We start from the raw sequence: 17,041 nt of genomic DNA, 5'->3' as shown, positions 1-17,041 counted from the left end.
TCCACCACCTGTCTCCTCCATACAGGTGTGACCTTAGTCTCCCTGTACTTACCTGTGCGCAACCTCCCATCCTTACAAGATTTCCTTCCCTCTTATCTCTTCTTGCCACAATCGCATACAAGATTTGTCCCGTGCATCTCCCCTACTGTGTAACTCTGTACCCCAACACATCAGACTCTCGCCTACCGTGGAAACCTTGAAAAGGAAGCTGAAGACTCACTTCTTCTGACATCCAGGAAAGATGGTGGTCAGCAGCACTCACTGCAAGGGACGCACGTCCATAATCCTCAAGGAACCCAATCGAGGAAATATCAGCATACAAAAGTAAAAGAAAGCGTCCATGCCAGGGTGTTCAAGGTTTTGGGATAGTGGAATAAACACCTCTTTTGCAATAGACCACCCTGGCATGGACGCTGTCTTTTACTTTTATCCACTTCTTCTGACAAGCGTACAATCTACAGTAACCCTCGCTCCACCATACCGCTGCACGACCAGCTGTATCCTCACTCATCCCTTGTAGACTGTTTGTGCGCCCTCACGGGCAGGGTCCTCTCTCCTCTTGTACCAGTTGGTGACCCCTTTTCACATGTAAAGCGCCATGGAATAAATGGCGCTATAATAAATAATAATGATTATACTACTTGTACTCTGGGTCAATTGATGCCACTTTTCTGGTGTCTGCCCCTAATTTCTTGTGATTTTGCAGCTTTTGGGCCCGTTTGAAGGTGTTGTGTATGCGTTTGGTTCTGCCTTTAGTGCACTCACCTCAACTTTGCCACCCCACATTTATCAAATGTTGAATGTTATTGGGAAGTTTGGTGCAAATTAAACCAGTACAGTTATTTAAGCATGTTGTTTACTACACTTCCAAATGTCATAAAATAAAGTAAAGTAATCAAGCATCTCAATTTGTGACTTTCTAAGCATGTTAAAAAATTAAGAGGGCCTTTCACCAAATCAACGAGCTGCAAGTAACATATACTGGCTTGTATCATCTCAGCCAGGTATGTGCTACAGCTTTTCAGAGAAAAACATACTTAAAAGTCTCCGGGGACGGAGCATCGCTGGAGACTATCGGTGAGTCCCCGAGAGTTCTCCCTGCCCACTGCTCTGGAATGACAGGTCTCTCCCTATTCAGTGACAATATAGACAGAGGGTTCTGAGGGAGATCAAGTGACCAGAGGAGCATCACAGGTTAAAGAAGGATTTGGGAAAGCAAGGTATTTACAAAAGAGCTCATCTATGTCACTGAGAGGGACTTATTAAGTAGTTGACAACAACCTCTTTGATAGGGTATTCTTTTCAAAATAGATTTATCACTTTTCCACAGAACTGGTAATCTCTACAGCTAGGCCCCCTACTAGCAGGTAGGGGGCCTAACTTGCCCTTCTTGTCCACATTTTCTTGGTGAGGAACGTGAATGGAGTAGTGGTTAAACATGTGGCACTACTCGAAAAAGCCAAGCACTGTGGATGGATGATGTACGAGGGAAGAAACCCCTTTACAGAGGACCTGTCAGCTCAACAGTCTTGTCCAATTAATGGGTCACATCCAATTAATGATCACCTCCATCACCAACAAACTCTTGAGGACATACCCCATTAACAAGAGAAATAGTAACTCCAAGTTGTTGACTTATTTAATAAAAAAATGATTTTAGTAGTAATAAGCTTAAATTGATCATTTTCTATAGATTACCTTGTCCATCATCTTTTTTGTCTGTCCATAACGAATCCGCAGCCGTCGAGCCTGATAGTCAGTACAGTTAGAACATGACACTAACTCTCTGAAGGCCCCAGAGCCTGGAAACCAGGCTTCTAAATCCAACTTCTTACTCGCTGCATGATTTAAAGAACCTAAAAAAATGAAAGGAATTGTTTCATCAGCAAATGACAACTTATTTAAATCAGGGTTTTAAATATAAACATTTTTTAAATTGGTTCTAATGCTGAGACGGCTGTCAGTCAGTGCCGGGGCGAGGTTACAAAGCGGTGACTGAAGCCACGCCGTTCGCATCACTATGACTGAAAGCCAGGGGCTGCCAAAAGCCATAACTTCTGTATTTTCCCATCGACATATGTGTGAGGGGGCTTTAGTTTTTGCGGGAGGAGTTGGACTTTTGAATGACTCCAACCATTTTATCATGTGATGTACTGGAAATTGTGAAAGAATTCCAAGTGTGGCAAAACTCTGAAAAAAGCACAGTTCCGCAAATGCTTTTTTGGAGTTTTGTTTTTACAGTGTTCATTATACTGTAAAAATGGCTTATCCAGGTGAGTACAATTACGGGGATACCAAACATGCATTTTTTTTAAGTAATCAAAAAGAAATAAAAAATTTGAACATTCGTTAAAAAAAAAAAAAAAAAAAAGCGTGAAAGCTTGTTTTTCGAGTCAAAAGTTGACATTTTTATTAACCGCTTCCCAACCGCCCACTGTACATAAACGTCGGCGCTTGCTGGGCTCTGTGCAGCGCTGACTTTTATAAACAGTCGGCAGTCCTGCTCAGGACCCATAGGGTCCTGCAAACGCTGCAGGTGCTGTGCAGAGCAACAACTCTGACAGGGGACATCATCGGGACCTGATTGGATCAGGTCCCAATGATGTTAACCCTTTGCTATCTTCTAGATGCCGCGATCCATAGCAATCGCGGCATTTAGGAGGTAGTGGGAGGGAGTCATCCACTCACCTTTCCGACAGCCCCCCGTAATAGGACCTGGCGTTGTCATGGCAGCCGGAGGTCACATGATGATTTCCAGGTCTGCCATGCACGATGTCCTGCTAGACTCAGCCAGCAGCTGAGTCTAACAGGAGATCTGACAGTGTAAAACTGTCAGCTCTCATGCAATGCAATACATGCCTATTGCATTGCATGAGACCAGTGATCAGAAAAATAAAAATTGAAGTCTCAATACAGGGACTAAAAATGTTTTCAAACTGTTTAAAAAAAAAAAAATAAAAAAAAAAAATAATTAAACCAGTAAATCCGTATATTTATGCAAAAACAAAAAAAAGTACACACATTTGGTATTGCCGCATCCGGAACAATCAGATCTATAAAACTGTTGCACTAATTAACCCCTTCTGTGCACACCGTAAAAACGATGGTTTTTCATGATACCGCCACATAAAAAGTGGAATAAAATGCGATCAAAAAGCCAAATGGAAATAAAAATGGTACCGCTAAAAACGACTTCTTGTCCCGCAAAAATAGCGCCGCCATGTAGCTTTATCAGCCGAAAAATGAAAAAGTTATAGCTCTCAGAACAAAGCGATGCAAAAACAATTATTTTTTCTATAAAATACCGTATTTTTCGGACTATAAGACGCACTTTTTTTTCCCAAAATTTTGGAGGAAAGTGGGGGGCGCGTCTTATAGTCCAAATACTAGCCATAGTATATACTGTGGGTGGTGGGACGGCTGGGGGGAGCGGATCACAGGAGGCAGCAGCAGCCGCCTGCTGCAGCCTACGCTGTGCCCACTGCTAAAGAAAATGAATATCCACTCCACGCCCATGGGCGTGGAGAGCAATGAATATTCATCTTCCTTAATAGCGTGCACACTGTGCCATGCATTAGCAGGATGGGGATCAGGGGGTGCCATGCATTACCAGGATGGGGATCAGGGGTGCCATGCATACCAGGATGGGGATCAGGGGTGCCATGCATACCAGGATGGGGATCAGGGGTGCCATGCATACCAGGATGGGGATCAGGGGTGCCAAGTACACCAGGATGGGGATCAGGGGTACCATGCATACCAGGATAGGGATCAGGGGTGCCAAGTACACCAGGATGGGGATCAGGGGGTGCCTTGCATACCAGGATAGGGATCAGGGGTGCCATGCATACCAGGATGGGGATCAGGGGTGCCAAGTACACCAGGATGGGGATCAGGGGGTGCCTTGCATACCAGGATAGGGATCAGGGGTGCCTTGCATACCAGGGTAGGGATCAGGAGTGCCTTGCATACCAGGATGGGGATGGGGGCCAAGTATAACAGGAAGGAGGGGGGCATATATACCAGGATGGGGGATATTACCCAATAACAGTGTCAGAAGCAGACTCCCTCTCCCATAACAGTGCATCATGACCACATTTTTTTGCTTCATTTTTTTTTTTCTATTTTCCTCCTCTAAAACCTAGGTGCGTCTTATGGTCCGGTGCATCTTAGAGTCTGAAAAATACGGTAGTTTTTATTGTGTAAAAGTGGCAAAACATAAAAAAACTATACAAGTGTGGTATCGCCATAATTGTACTGACCAGAAGAATAAAACTGCCTTATCACTTTTACCACATGCAGAACGGTATTAAAAAAAAAAAATCCTCAAAAAACAAATCTTGAATTGCTGTTTTTTGTTCATTCTACCTCCCAAAAAACGGAATAGAAAGCGATCGAAAAATGTCACATATCCAAAAATGGTACCAATAAAAACATCAACCCGTCCCGCAAAAAACAAGCCATCACGCGACTTTGTCGGCCGAAACATGGAAAAATTATGGCTCTCAAAATGCGATGCAAAAACTAGATTTTGCAAAACAAAGCGTCTTTCAGTGTGTGACAGCTGTCAATCATAACAACTTGATATGAATCTGGTATCTCTGTAATCACACCGACTTGAAGAATAAAGTCGTCTAATCACTTATACCGCATGAGGAATGGCGTAAAAAATAAAAAAAAAACAATTCTTAACATGCAGCTAATTTGTTCATTCTGCTTCCCAAAACAACGCAGTAAGGCGCGGCTCACATTTATTCTGCGCTCTGTGCTTACACCTGGGTTTCCGTGTAAATCTATGAAATACGTGATTCTGACGGAACCCCAGGCGGAAGATTCCCTGTAATGAGGCAGATGGACGCCGTCTGGCCTGTGATCCCACGGTGTCAGTGTTTTTAAGGCGTGCATAAAAGTGCGGTTGGCCACGGTTTTGTGCACCTCTGAAAAAAAAGGACACAAGCCAAGCAGAGGCCAGACTGAGTCCTCTGCTGCCTAACTATAGTGAATGGATCCCTCGTGGGTTTCATCTGAATTACATCACTTGGAGATTTAGATGGAAACTCCGATGTAAGTGCTCAGCGTAGAGCGCAGGATAAATGTTATGTAAAATGCTCCCAATAAAAGCTTCAACTAAATCCACAAAAAAAGCAAGTCCCCACTCAGGTCTGTCATCTGTTAACAAAAATATAAGGTACTTCCAAGTTACTGGTAGCACAAAGGCTCTGGAAAAGCGAAATGACCCTTGCCCCCCAAAAGAAATTCAGAAAATTCTGTGCTCCCAAATCCAAATGCTCCCCCTCCCTTTTGAGCCCCACAATGTGCCTAAACTATATTTAGGGTCCACATGTTTGGCATTCCTGTAGCGATGAGAGCCCGCCTAATTTACAGGTGCATGTCTCCAGAAGCATGAGCTGGGCACAACTTACTGGTCACTACAATGTACTGGTCACTTCAACGTACTGTTCACTTCAACGGCAGTTTGAAATTTTCACTCAGCAACATCCACTGCTGCTTGTTTCTGGAATCAAAATCCTCACTACACCTGTAGGTAAATTCCCAAAGGGGTATAATTTCCAAAATGGGGTCACTTGGGGGAATTCTGCTCTTCTAGCATTTAGGGGCTCTGTATATGGAGTCCGCAAACTATTCTACAATAATTTGTTCTCCAAGAGTCAAATAGCACTCAGTCCCTCCCGGGTCTTGCCGTATGGCTAAGCGGTACTGTACAGCCACATATGGGGTATTGCCACCTTCAGCAGAAATTGTGAGACACATTTTGGCACCATTTTTACCCATTCCACTGTGTGAAAATGTAAATCTGAGGCTAAAACAATTTTTTTTGTGGTAAAAATATAATTATTTTTTCTTCGCTGCCCAAAGGTATAAATTTCTGTGAGTCACACGTGCTGTCAATATAAATCACTGCACCCCTAGATGAATTCATTGAGCGGTGTAGTTTGTAAAATGGGGTCACTTATGGGGGGGGGGGGGGGGGTTTCTGCTGTTCTGGGACCTCAGAGGCTCTCCCAGTGGGTCATGTCACCTGCAAACAGTAAAATCTGCACTGTACCATGGCGCTCCTTATGAGCTTTGCATTGTGCCTGAAAAGTAGTTTTCAATGACTTATGGGGTATTGATGTACTTAAGAGAAGTTGTGTAACATTTTCTCTCATTACCCCTTTTGAAAACTGCAAACTTGGGGTCAAAGCAACATTTTAGTGTAAAAAAATAGTAATATTTCATTTACTTAGCCCAATGTTGTTATACAAGTGTGTGTATCGCCTGAGGGTTAAAAAATACTCACTACTCCCCTAGATGAATTCCTTGAGAGGTGTAGTTTAAAAATGGGGTCACTTGTGGGGGTTTCTGTGTTTCGGCATGTCAGCGACTCTTCAAATGTTGACATGGTGTCCGCAACCTATCTCAGCCAACATAGCTCTTTTTTCTCTTCCAAGCCCTGCAGTATGCCAAAGCTTTCCACCACATATGGGGTATTGGCGTACTCAGGATAAATTGCGCAACAGTTTTTGGGTCCATTTTCTCCTCTTACCCTTGTGAAAATAAAAAGTTTGGAGCTAAAAGATAATTTTTGTGGAAAAAGTTAGATTTTTTTATTTTCACAGATCTACGTTATAAAGTTCTGTGAAGCACCTGGGGGTTCAAGGCTCTCACCACACATCTAGAGAAGTTCCTTGAGGGGTCTAGTTTTTAAAATGGTGTCACTTGTGGGGGGTTTCCACTGTTTAGGCACATCAGGGGATCTCCAAACACAACATGGCATCCACTAATTATTCAAGCAAATTTTACATTCAAAAAGTCAAATGGCGCTCCTTCCCTTCTGAGCCCTGTTGTGCGCCCAAACAGTGGTTTTCCCTCACATATGGGGTATCAGCTTGCTCAGGAGAAAATGCACAACAAATTTTGTAGTCCATTTTCTGTTACCCTTGTGAAAATAACAAAAAACTGGGTCTAAAGTAACATTTTTTGTGAAAAAAAATTAAATGTTCATTGTTTTTTTCCACATTCCAACAATTCCTGTGAAGTACCTGAAGGGTTAATAAACTTCTTGAATGTGGTTTGAGCACCTTGGGGGGGGGGGTGCAGTTTTTAGAATGAGGTCACTTTTGGGCATTTTCTGTCATAAAAGCCCCTCAAAGTCACTTCAAATAAGATGTGGGCCCTAAAAAAAAGTTTTTGTAAATTTTGTTGGAAAAATGAGAAATCGCTGGTCAACTTTTAACCCCTATAACGTCCTAACAAAAAACAAATTTTGTTCCAAAATTGTGCTGATGTAAAGTAGACATGTGGAAATGTTATTTATTAACTATTTTATGTGACATATCTCTCTCATTTAAGGGCATGAAAATTCAAAGTTTGAAAAACTTTTGCCAAATTTCCGATTTTTTTCACAAATAAACGCAAGTGATATCGAAGAAATTTTACCACTATCATGAAGTACAATATGTCACGAAAAAACAATGTCAGAATCAGGGGGATCTGCTGAAGCGTTCCAGAGTAATTACCTCATAAAGTGACAGTGGTCAGAATTGTAAAAATTGGCCCGGTCACGAAGGCAAAAACAGGCTCTGGCGCGAAAGGGTTAATATTACTTGGGGGTAGATACAATGTTTTGATCGCCTTTTACAGCATTTTTTCTCGAGTGTTGTGGTAGCGGAAACAAGAATTCTGGTGTTTAGATTTTTTTTTTCTCATTATGTCATTCGTTCATTTTATACTGGACTTTTATGAATGTAGTGATACCCACTGTGTATCAATGGTAACAACTCTACAAAGCACTATTCTTAAAGCAATCTCCAGCAGGAGCAGCAGTACGCCCACCTGACACTATGTTCACAATGCGGTATGGAATGCCCAGTGTTTGGTAAAACTCTTCTGCTGTCGTGATCATCTCGTCAAACATTTCCCATGATTTGTTATCATGAGGTGATGCATAAATAAACTGTTCAATCTAAGGAAAAGGAGAATAAAAGGAGAAAAGATGGATAAAAGACATTACAACATGTCTGCAGAGAGATTATCACATATACATGTAGAGACATCTATACTGGTTTACGGTTTGTTTGATTTGTACACTAAACACTAGTAGGATTTCTAATACAGTACGACAGTTGTTCTGGCAAAAGGGATTTGTATGTTTTTTGGTGTAAATCATTCCAAAACACGGCACCCGAACTACCGATTTATGTTGTCCTGTGCCACGTCTCCTCACAAATTCAATCTTAATCCCTTCTCATCTAAGCCTTTTTTGTGCCTCTATTTTTTCCTCATTGTCCTTTAACAGCCATTACTTTGTTTTTTTTCCCCCATCAGTATAATCATATGGTGCCTAAGGTCCGGGTCACAAGCGAGAGATAAGGATCAATTATTTAAATGACTCACCGATCAAACTCTGATCCAAGTTTATCACTGACAGCTTAATGTGATCTGATTCTCTTGGATGAGAGAATAGTAGCACACTGTGCAGAGCAGATTGAGAACAAAATTGCTCCATTCTGTGAGTCTGCGGAAATCTAACTGCAGTCAGATGTCATCCGAGTGTAGTCCGATGTTTTCCACATGCCCATAGACTTGGGTGGATGAGTGCTACCAGATTTACGCAGCATGCTGTGATTTTTATTGGCTTATACCAAATTGGTGAGCAAGCTCTAGTGGTAAATATTTCTTCATGTGTAGAATACCAAGCCCGCATAAGGAGACTTTTAGGCCATGGAATTTAAATATGCAAATAGTCTCTTTTCAATTCTATAGCCCCATCACCCTAAATGTCAATATCGACCTATCTGCATATATAAATTCCCAGAGGAGCATTGCATGGTTTATAAGTCTCCTTGCGCTGACTTGGCACTCTGCACAAAGAGAAACTTTACTCCCCGACAGAGGCCTCTTATTCAGCCAAATAAGGCCTCCTGCTCTGCACTGATGAGGGGCAAATACTCTGATAAATTTGTCTGCAACAGTAGAGTCTAGTTTAGTTTCCTAATCCAAGTCATTTAGCAAGGCTCATTAAAGGGTCGATATTGACTTTTAGGTGGCATTAGAGTTCAATTATTTTACTCTCTAAAGAGGCTATTTACATATACTTGTAATCACTGCAGTGAGACTGGTCAATGTATGTCTCATATGGAAGAAAAAAATGTTCTCAGCTATTGTGGGGCATGTTCTCCCCCCCCCCCCAGTATTTTGCTACCTGTTAAATATTGGTCACAGTCATACAAGGGACATCCACTCCCCCAGAGAAGAATCTCTGGTAACGCCCCCTTGGACTGAAATTATAACCTGAACTTTACCAGCTAATAACTTCACAAAGCAGAGAAATAAAAAATAAAACTACAGTGGGTACGGAAAGTATTCAGACCCCTTTAAATTTTTCACTCTTTGTTTCATTGCAGCCATTTGGTCAATTCTAAAAATTTTTCATTTTTTTCTCATTAAAGTACACTGCACCCGATCTTGACTGAAAAAGAACAGAAATGTAGAAATACATGCAAATTTATTAAAAAAGTAAAACTGAAATATCACATGGTCATAAGTATTCAGACCCTTTGCTCAGTATTGAGTAGAAGCCCCCTTTTGAGCTAGTACAGCCATGAGTCTTCTTGGGAATGATGCAACAAGTTTTTCACACCAGGATTTGGGGATCCTCGGCCATTCTTCCTTGCAGATCCTCTCTAGTTCCGTCAGGTTGGATGGTGAACTTTGGTGGACAGCCATTTTCAGGTCTCTCCAGAGATGCTCAATTGGGTTTAGGTCAGAGCTCTGGCTGGGCCAGTCAAGAATGGTCACAGAGTTGTTCTGAAGCCACTCCTTTGTTATTTTAGCGGTGTTTAGGGTTGTCTTGTTTGAAGGTGAACCTTCTGCCAAGTCTGAGGTCCAGAGCACTCTGGAGAGGTTTTCATCCAGGATATGTCTGCACTTGGCCACATTCATGTTTCCTTCAATTGCAACTAGTCGCCCTGTCCCTGCAGCTGAAAAACACCCCCATAGCATGATGCTGCCACCACCATATTTCACTGTTGGGATTGTATTGGGCAGGTAATGAGCAGTGCCTGGTTTTCTCCACACATACTGCTTAGAATTATCACCAAAAAGTTCTATCTTCATCTCATCAGACCAGAGAATCTTATTTCTCATAGTCTGGGAGTTCATGTGTTTTTGAGCAAACTCTATGCGGGCTTTCATATGTCTTGCACTGAGAAGAGGCTTCCGTTGGGCCACTCTGCCTTAAAGGCCCGACTGGTGGAGGGCTGCAGTGATAGTTGACTTTGTGGAACTTTCTCCCATCTCCCTACTGCATCTCTGGAGCTCAGCCATAGTGATCTTTGGGTTCTTCTTTACCTCTCTCACCAAGGCTCTTCACCCACGATTGCTCAGTTTGGCTGGACGGCCAGGTCTAGGAAGACTTCTGGTGGTCCCAAACCTTTTCCATTTAAGGATTGTGGAGGCCACTGTGCTCTTAGGAACCTTGAGTAATGCAGAAATTCTTTTATAACCTTGGCCAGATCTGTGCCTTGCCACAATTCTGTCTCTGAGCTCCTTGGGCAGTTCCTTGGAGCTCATGATTCTCATTTGGTCTGACATGCATTGTGAGCTGTGAGGTCTTATATAGACAGGTGTGTGCCTTTCCAAATAAAGTTCTATCACTTTGATTAAACACAGCTGGACTCCAATGAAGGAGTAGAACCATCTTAAGGAGGATCACAAGGAAATGGACAGCATGTGACTTAAATATATGAGTGTCTGAGCAAAGGGTCTGAATATTTATGACCATGTGATATTTCAGTTTTTCTTTAATAAATTTGCAAAAATGTCTACATTTCTGTTTTTTTTCAGTCAAGATGGGGTGCAGAGTGCACTTTAAGGAGGAAAAAATAATAACTTTTTAGAATTTACCAAATGGCTGCAATGAAACAAAGAGAGAAAAATGTAAAGGGGTCTGAATACTTTCTGTAACCACTGCAAGTTTTACTCACTTACACAGCCACTACGCCCTTACGTGGCTAGGTTTTTCTTGCTAAAACTGGTGAAAGGTCCTCTTTAAGCCACCAGCAGCGATCAGAGCTAGTGCAAATCGCTGCTGCTAGCAGCCAGTTTGAGTCCACTCCAAACACCCCCACCCAATGTGTGATATACATATACTTCACTTGTCGTGAAGGCGTTAAGAGTGTCAGCAAAATATACCAGGCACATTGTTGTTTATAAGTTCACAGACTGATTGGTAATGGTTCATGGTTTTAAAATATATTTATGTAGGCCAACAAATATGGACTCATTCTTTTTTCTGGTGATGTGTACTGATATAAGATAAATGACCTTATAATCTTAGCTTTCAATTACCTTCTCAAACTGGTGCACTCTGAAGATGCCACGAGTATCCCTTCCATGGGAACCCACTTCTTGGCGGAAGCAAGTGGACAGACCTGCATAACGGATAGGCAAGTCTTCAGGTTTCAACCATTCATCACGGTGCAAAGCAGCAATTGGCTGTTCTGATGTAGCAATCAGATACTTCTCATCAATGGAGCTGTCATCTTGTTTTTCACTACCTTTTCCAATTACCTAATGTGAAAAGAAAAGATCAGTTTGTTACATTGTACTGTCTAAAGGATACAAAACATTAAAGTACTATTAAGCCATTAAGGCACTAGACACAGAGGTCGCTCATCTATTTTGTGTGGTGTTACATTTTATATTCACACAGGACAGATAAGCAGCGGATGTTTTGCATAAAACATTCACTACATATTCTAAATATCAGTATGTGTCAACAAGATGTACATGAATTAGCACCTCTACACATGAAAGGGTTAAAACCCACACTGAAATTGCACACCACATTTGGTTAGTCCGGCAATGTTAATCTTAGTGATAAATCCTTCACAGTTAGGAAACAACAGCACATGCTTTGAAAAGTGACACATCCCTGAACTCTGTGTTTCAGCCTCTATCTCCGCTGTCCTCAGATTACATAGTAAAAACCTGCTGACAGATTCCTTTTAACCATTTCGCGCCAGAGCCTGTTTCTGCCTTCGTGACCGGGCCAATTTTTTCAATTCTGACCACTGTCACTTTATGAGGTAATTACTCTGGAACGCTTCAACGGATCCCCATGATTCTGACATTGTTTTTTCATGACATATTGTACTTCATGATAGTGGTAAAATTTCTTCGATATCACTTGCTTTTATTTGTGAAAAAAACGGAAATTTGGCGAAAATTTTGCAATTTTCAAACTTTGAATTGTCATGCCCTTAAATCAGAGAGATATGTCACACAAAATAGTTAATAAATAACATTTCCCACATGTCTACTTTACATCAGCACAATTTTGGAACCAAAATTTTTTTTTGTTAGGGAGCTATAAGCAGGGCCGGCGTCAGCACCCGGGCAAATGCCGGGGCCCTGAGCAGGCACAGGGGCCCACTGGCGGTCGAGCACCCCGCTGGGCTATGGGTGGAGGAGAGCGGTGTCAGCGCCCGCCCTTCTCCCCCGCTTGCTCAGGGCCCCGGCAGCCGGATACTTACCTCTCCCCGTGCCTCCGCACATCAGCTGTCTTCTTGCTCTGCGCTCCCTGTGACGTCTCAGGTCAGAGGGCGCGGTGACGTCTTTACAACGCGCCCTCCCCTGAGCCGTCACAGGGAGCGCTGAGCTGGAAGACGCCGACAACGCTGGAGTTCGGAGCCGAGCAGCGAGCGGCGGGCAGCAGGTGAGGAGAAGGGAGGTGAGTATTCGATTTTTTTTTTTTTAATGTATGGAGGCATGGGGCATTATAAAGAGGGGAGGGGGGCATCCTGCATGGGGCATTATAAAGAGGAGGGGTGACAGCCTGCATGGGGCATTATAAAGAGGAGGGGTGACAGCCTGCATGGGGCATTATAAAGAGGGGGGGGATTCCTGCTTGGGGCATTATAATGAGGAGGGGTGACAGCCTGCATGGGGCATTATAAGGTGGGGACCAGCCTGCATGGGGCATTATAAGGTGGGGAACAGCCTGCACGGGGCATTATAAAGAGAGGGGGGGCATCCTGCATGGGGCATTATAAAGAGGAGGGGTGACAGCCTGCATGGGGCATTATAAGGTGGGGAACAGTCTGCATGGGGCATTATAAAGAGGGGGGGATTCCTGCTTGGGGCATTATAATGAGGAGGGGTGACAGCCTGCATGGGGCATTATAAGGTGGGGACAAGCCTGCATGGGGCATTATAAGGTTGGGAACAGCCTGCACGGGGCATTATAAAGAGAGGGGGGGACATCCTGCATGGGGCATTATAAAGAGGAGGGGTGACAGCCTGCATGGGGCAGTATAAAGAGGAGGGGTGACAGCCTGCATGGGGCATTATAAAGAGGAGGGGTGATAGCCTGCATGGGGCATTATAAAGAGGAGGGGTGACAGCCTGCATGGGGCAGTATAAAGAGGAGGGGTGACAGCCTGCATGGGGCATTATAAGGTGGGGAACAGCCTGCATGGGGCATTATAAAGAGGGGGGGATTCCTGCTTGGGGCATTATAATGAGGAGGGGTGACAGCCTGCATGGGGCATTATAAGGTGGGGACCAGCCTGCATGGGGCATTATAAGGTGGGGAACAGCCTGCACGGGGCATTATAAAGAGAGGGGGGGACATCCTGCATGGGGCATTATAAAGAGGAGGGGTGACAGCCTGCATGGGGCAGTATAAAGAGGAGGGGTGACAGCCTGCATGGGGCATTATAAAGAGGAGGGGTGACAGCCTGCATGGGGCATTATAAAGAGGAGGGGTGACAGCCTGCATGGGGCAGTATAAAGAGGAGGGGTGACAGCCTGCATGGGGCATTATAAGGTGGGGAACAGCCTGCATGGGGCATTATAAAGAGGGGGGGATTCCTGCTTGGGGCATTATAATGAGGAGGGGTGACAGCCTGCATGGGGCATTATAAGGTGGGGACCAGCCTGCATGGGGCATTATAAGGTGGGGAACAGCCTGCACGGGGCATTATAAAGAGAGGGGGGGACATCCTGCATGGGGCATTATAAAGAGGAGAGGTGACAGCCTGCATGGGGCAGTATAAAGAGGAGGGGTGACAGCCTGCATGGAGCATTATAAAGAGGAGGGGTGACAGCCTGCAAGGAGCATTATAAAGAGGAGGGGTGACAGCCTGCATGGGGCATTATAAAGAGGGGGGGCAGCCTGTAATGGGCATTATGTGGGGGGTAACAGCCTGCATGGAGCATTAAAAGGGGGGGGCCTGTATGGGGCATTATGTGGGGGGGGGGAACAGCCTGCATGGAGCATTATAAGGGGGGGGGGCAGCCTGTATGGGGCATTATGTGGGGGGTAACAGCCTGCATGGAGCATTAAAAGGGGGGGCCTGTATGGGGCATTATGTGGGGGGGGAACAGCCTGCATGGAGCATTATAAGGGGGGGCAGCCTGTATGGGGCATTATGTGGGGGGTAACAGCCTGCATGGAGCATTATAAGGGGGGGACAGCCTGTATGGGGCATTATGTGGGGGGTAACAGCCTGCATGCAGCATTATATGGGGACCGGTATCCTGTATGGAGCGTTATATGGGGGCCAGTATTCTGTATGGAGCCTTATATGGGGGCCAGTATTCCGTATGGAGCCTTATATGGAAGCCAGTATTCCGTATGGAGCCTTATATGGGGGCCAGTATTCCATATGGGGGCCAGTATTCCGTATGGAGCCTTATATGGGGGCCAGTATTCCGTATGGAGCCTTATATGGGGGCCAGTATTCCTTATGGAGCCTTATATGGGGGCCAGTATTCCTTATGGAGCCTTATATAGGGGCCAGTATTCCATATGGGGCCTTATATGGGGGCCAGTATTCCGTATGGGGCCTTATATGGGGGCCAGTATTCCGTATGGAGCCTTATATGGGGGCCAGTATTCCGCATGGAGCCTTATATGGGGGTCAGTATTCCGCATGGAGCCTTATATGGGGGTCAGTATTCCGCATGGAGCCTTATATGGGGGTCAGTATTCCGCATGGAGCCTTATATGGGGGTCAGTATTCCGCATGGAGCCTTATATGGGGGTCAGTATTCCGCATGGGGCCTTATATGGGGGTCAGTATTCCGCATGGGGTCTTATATGGGGGCCAGTATTCCGTATGGGGTCTTATATGGGGGCCAGTATTCCGTATGGGGTCTTATATGGGGGCCAGTATTCCGTATGGGGCCTTATATGGGGGCCAGTATTCCGTATGGGGCCTTATATGGGGGCCAGTATTCCGTATGGGGCCTTATATGGGGGCCAGTATTCCGTATGGGGCCTTATATGGGGGCCAGTATTCCGTATGGGGTCTTATATGGGGGCCAGTATTCCGTATGGGGCCTTATATGGGGGCAAGTATTCCGTATGGGGCCTTATATGGGGGCCAGTATTCCGTATGAAGCGTTATATGGGGGCCAGTATTCCGTATGGGCGTTATATGGGGACCAGTATTCCGTATGGAGCCTTATATGGGGGCCAGTATTCAGTGTGGAGCGATTCACCGGTTTCTGAGCTATTGTGGAATTTACAATAGATATCACTCATGAAGTGAAATCTTTGCATTGTACTATATATATATATATTTCTCCGCCGTATCTCTGCATCATGAATCGTGGTATGTGTTAAACGGGCCCACTGAGACTCTTTCGCCCGGGGCCCAGAAAAACCTGGAGCCGGCCCTGGCTATAAGGGTTAAAAGTTGACCAGCGATTTCTCATTTTTCCAACAAAATTTACAAAAACATTTTTTTAGGGACCACATCATATTTGAAGTCACTTTGAGGGGTCTTTATGACAGAAAATACCCAAAAGTGACACCATTCTAAAAACTGCACCCCTCAAGGTGCTCAAAACCACATTCAAGAAGTTTACTGACCCTTTAGGTGCTTCACAGGAATTTTTGGAATGTGGAAGAAAAAAATTAACATTTAACTTTTTTCACAAAAATGTTACTTTAGACCCAATTTTTTTTATTTTCACAGGGGTAACAGGAAAAAATGGACCCCAAAATTTTTTGTGCAATTTCTCTTGAGCACGGTGATACCCCATATGTGAGGGAAAACCACTGTTTGGGCGCACTGCAGGGTTCGGAAGGGAAGGAGCACCATTAGACTTTTTGAATGTAAAATTTGTCTGACACCATTTTGGAAACTAGACCCCTTAGGGAACTTATCTAGATGTGTGGTGAGCACCTTGAACCCCAAGGTGCTTCACAGAAGTTTATAATATTGAGCTGTAAAAATAAAATTTTCACATTTTTCCCACAAAAACGTTTTTCATCCCTTAATTTTGCATTATCATAAGGGTAACAGGATAAATTGCACCATGAAATTTGTTGTGCAATTTCTCCTGAACACGCCGATACCCCATATGTGGGGGAAAACCACTGCTTTGGTGTACGGCAGGGTTCGGAAGAGAAAGGAGCGCTATGTTGGCTGGGATAGGTTGCAGACACCATGTCACATTTGAAGAGTCGCTGACATGCCGAAACCCCCACAAGTGACCCCATTTTGTAAACTACACCTCTCAAGGAATTCATCTAGGGAAGTAGTGAGTATTTTTTAATTTTTAAATTTATACCATTGTGCAGTGAAAAAAGCATAATTATATTTTTACCACAAAAAAATGTTTTACCCTCAGATTTTACATTTTCACACAGTGCAATGGGTAAAAATGGTGCCAAAATGTGTCACACAATTTCTTCTAAAAGTGGCAATACCCCATATGTGGTTGTATCATACCGCTCAGCCATACGGCGAGATCTGGGGGGGACGGAGCGCTATTTGACAATTGGAGAACAAATTATTGTAGAATAGGCATTTGGATTTGGGAGCACAAAATTTTCTGAATTTCTTTTGGGGGGCAAGGACCATTTCGCTTTCACAGCCTTTCTGCTACAAGTAACTTGGAAGTCCCTTATATTTTTAACATTTAATGGACCTGAGTGGGGACTAGCTTTTTTTGAGGACTGAGTTGAAGCTTTTATTGGGAACATTTTACGTAACATTTATCCGGCGCTCTAGGCTGAGCA

The 17,041-nt window shown here is 44.0% G+C and overlaps 1 protein-coding gene across 1 annotated transcript in view; it reads right to left on the bottom strand.

Annotated features, from left to right (window-relative positions):
* SARS1 (seryl-tRNA synthetase 1) overlaps positions 1-17,041 on the bottom strand; it is a 60,354-nt gene that overhangs the window by 17,658 nt on the left and 25,655 nt on the right. Inside the window, exons 7-9 of the mRNA XM_073666601.1 lie at positions 11,353-11,574; positions 7,837-7,966; positions 1,699-1,856 (exon numbers count right to left, since the gene is read on the bottom strand). Of these exons, the coding sequence (XP_073522702.1) occupies positions 1,699-1,856; positions 7,837-7,966; positions 11,353-11,574 (510 nt within the window). The remainder of the gene's footprint in view (positions 1-1,698; positions 1,857-7,836; positions 7,967-11,352; positions 11,575-17,041) is intronic.

The sequence above is a fragment of the Phyllobates terribilis genome, unplaced genomic scaffold (assembly GCF_046119375.1).
Source record: "Phyllobates terribilis strain yellow unplaced genomic scaffold, ASM4611937v1 Scaffold_2__4_contigs__length_985480577, whole genome shotgun sequence".
Taxonomy (NCBI): domain Eukaryota; kingdom Metazoa; phylum Chordata; class Amphibia; order Anura; family Dendrobatidae; genus Phyllobates; species Phyllobates terribilis.
This window is presented reverse-complemented; position numbering and strand designations above follow the sequence as displayed.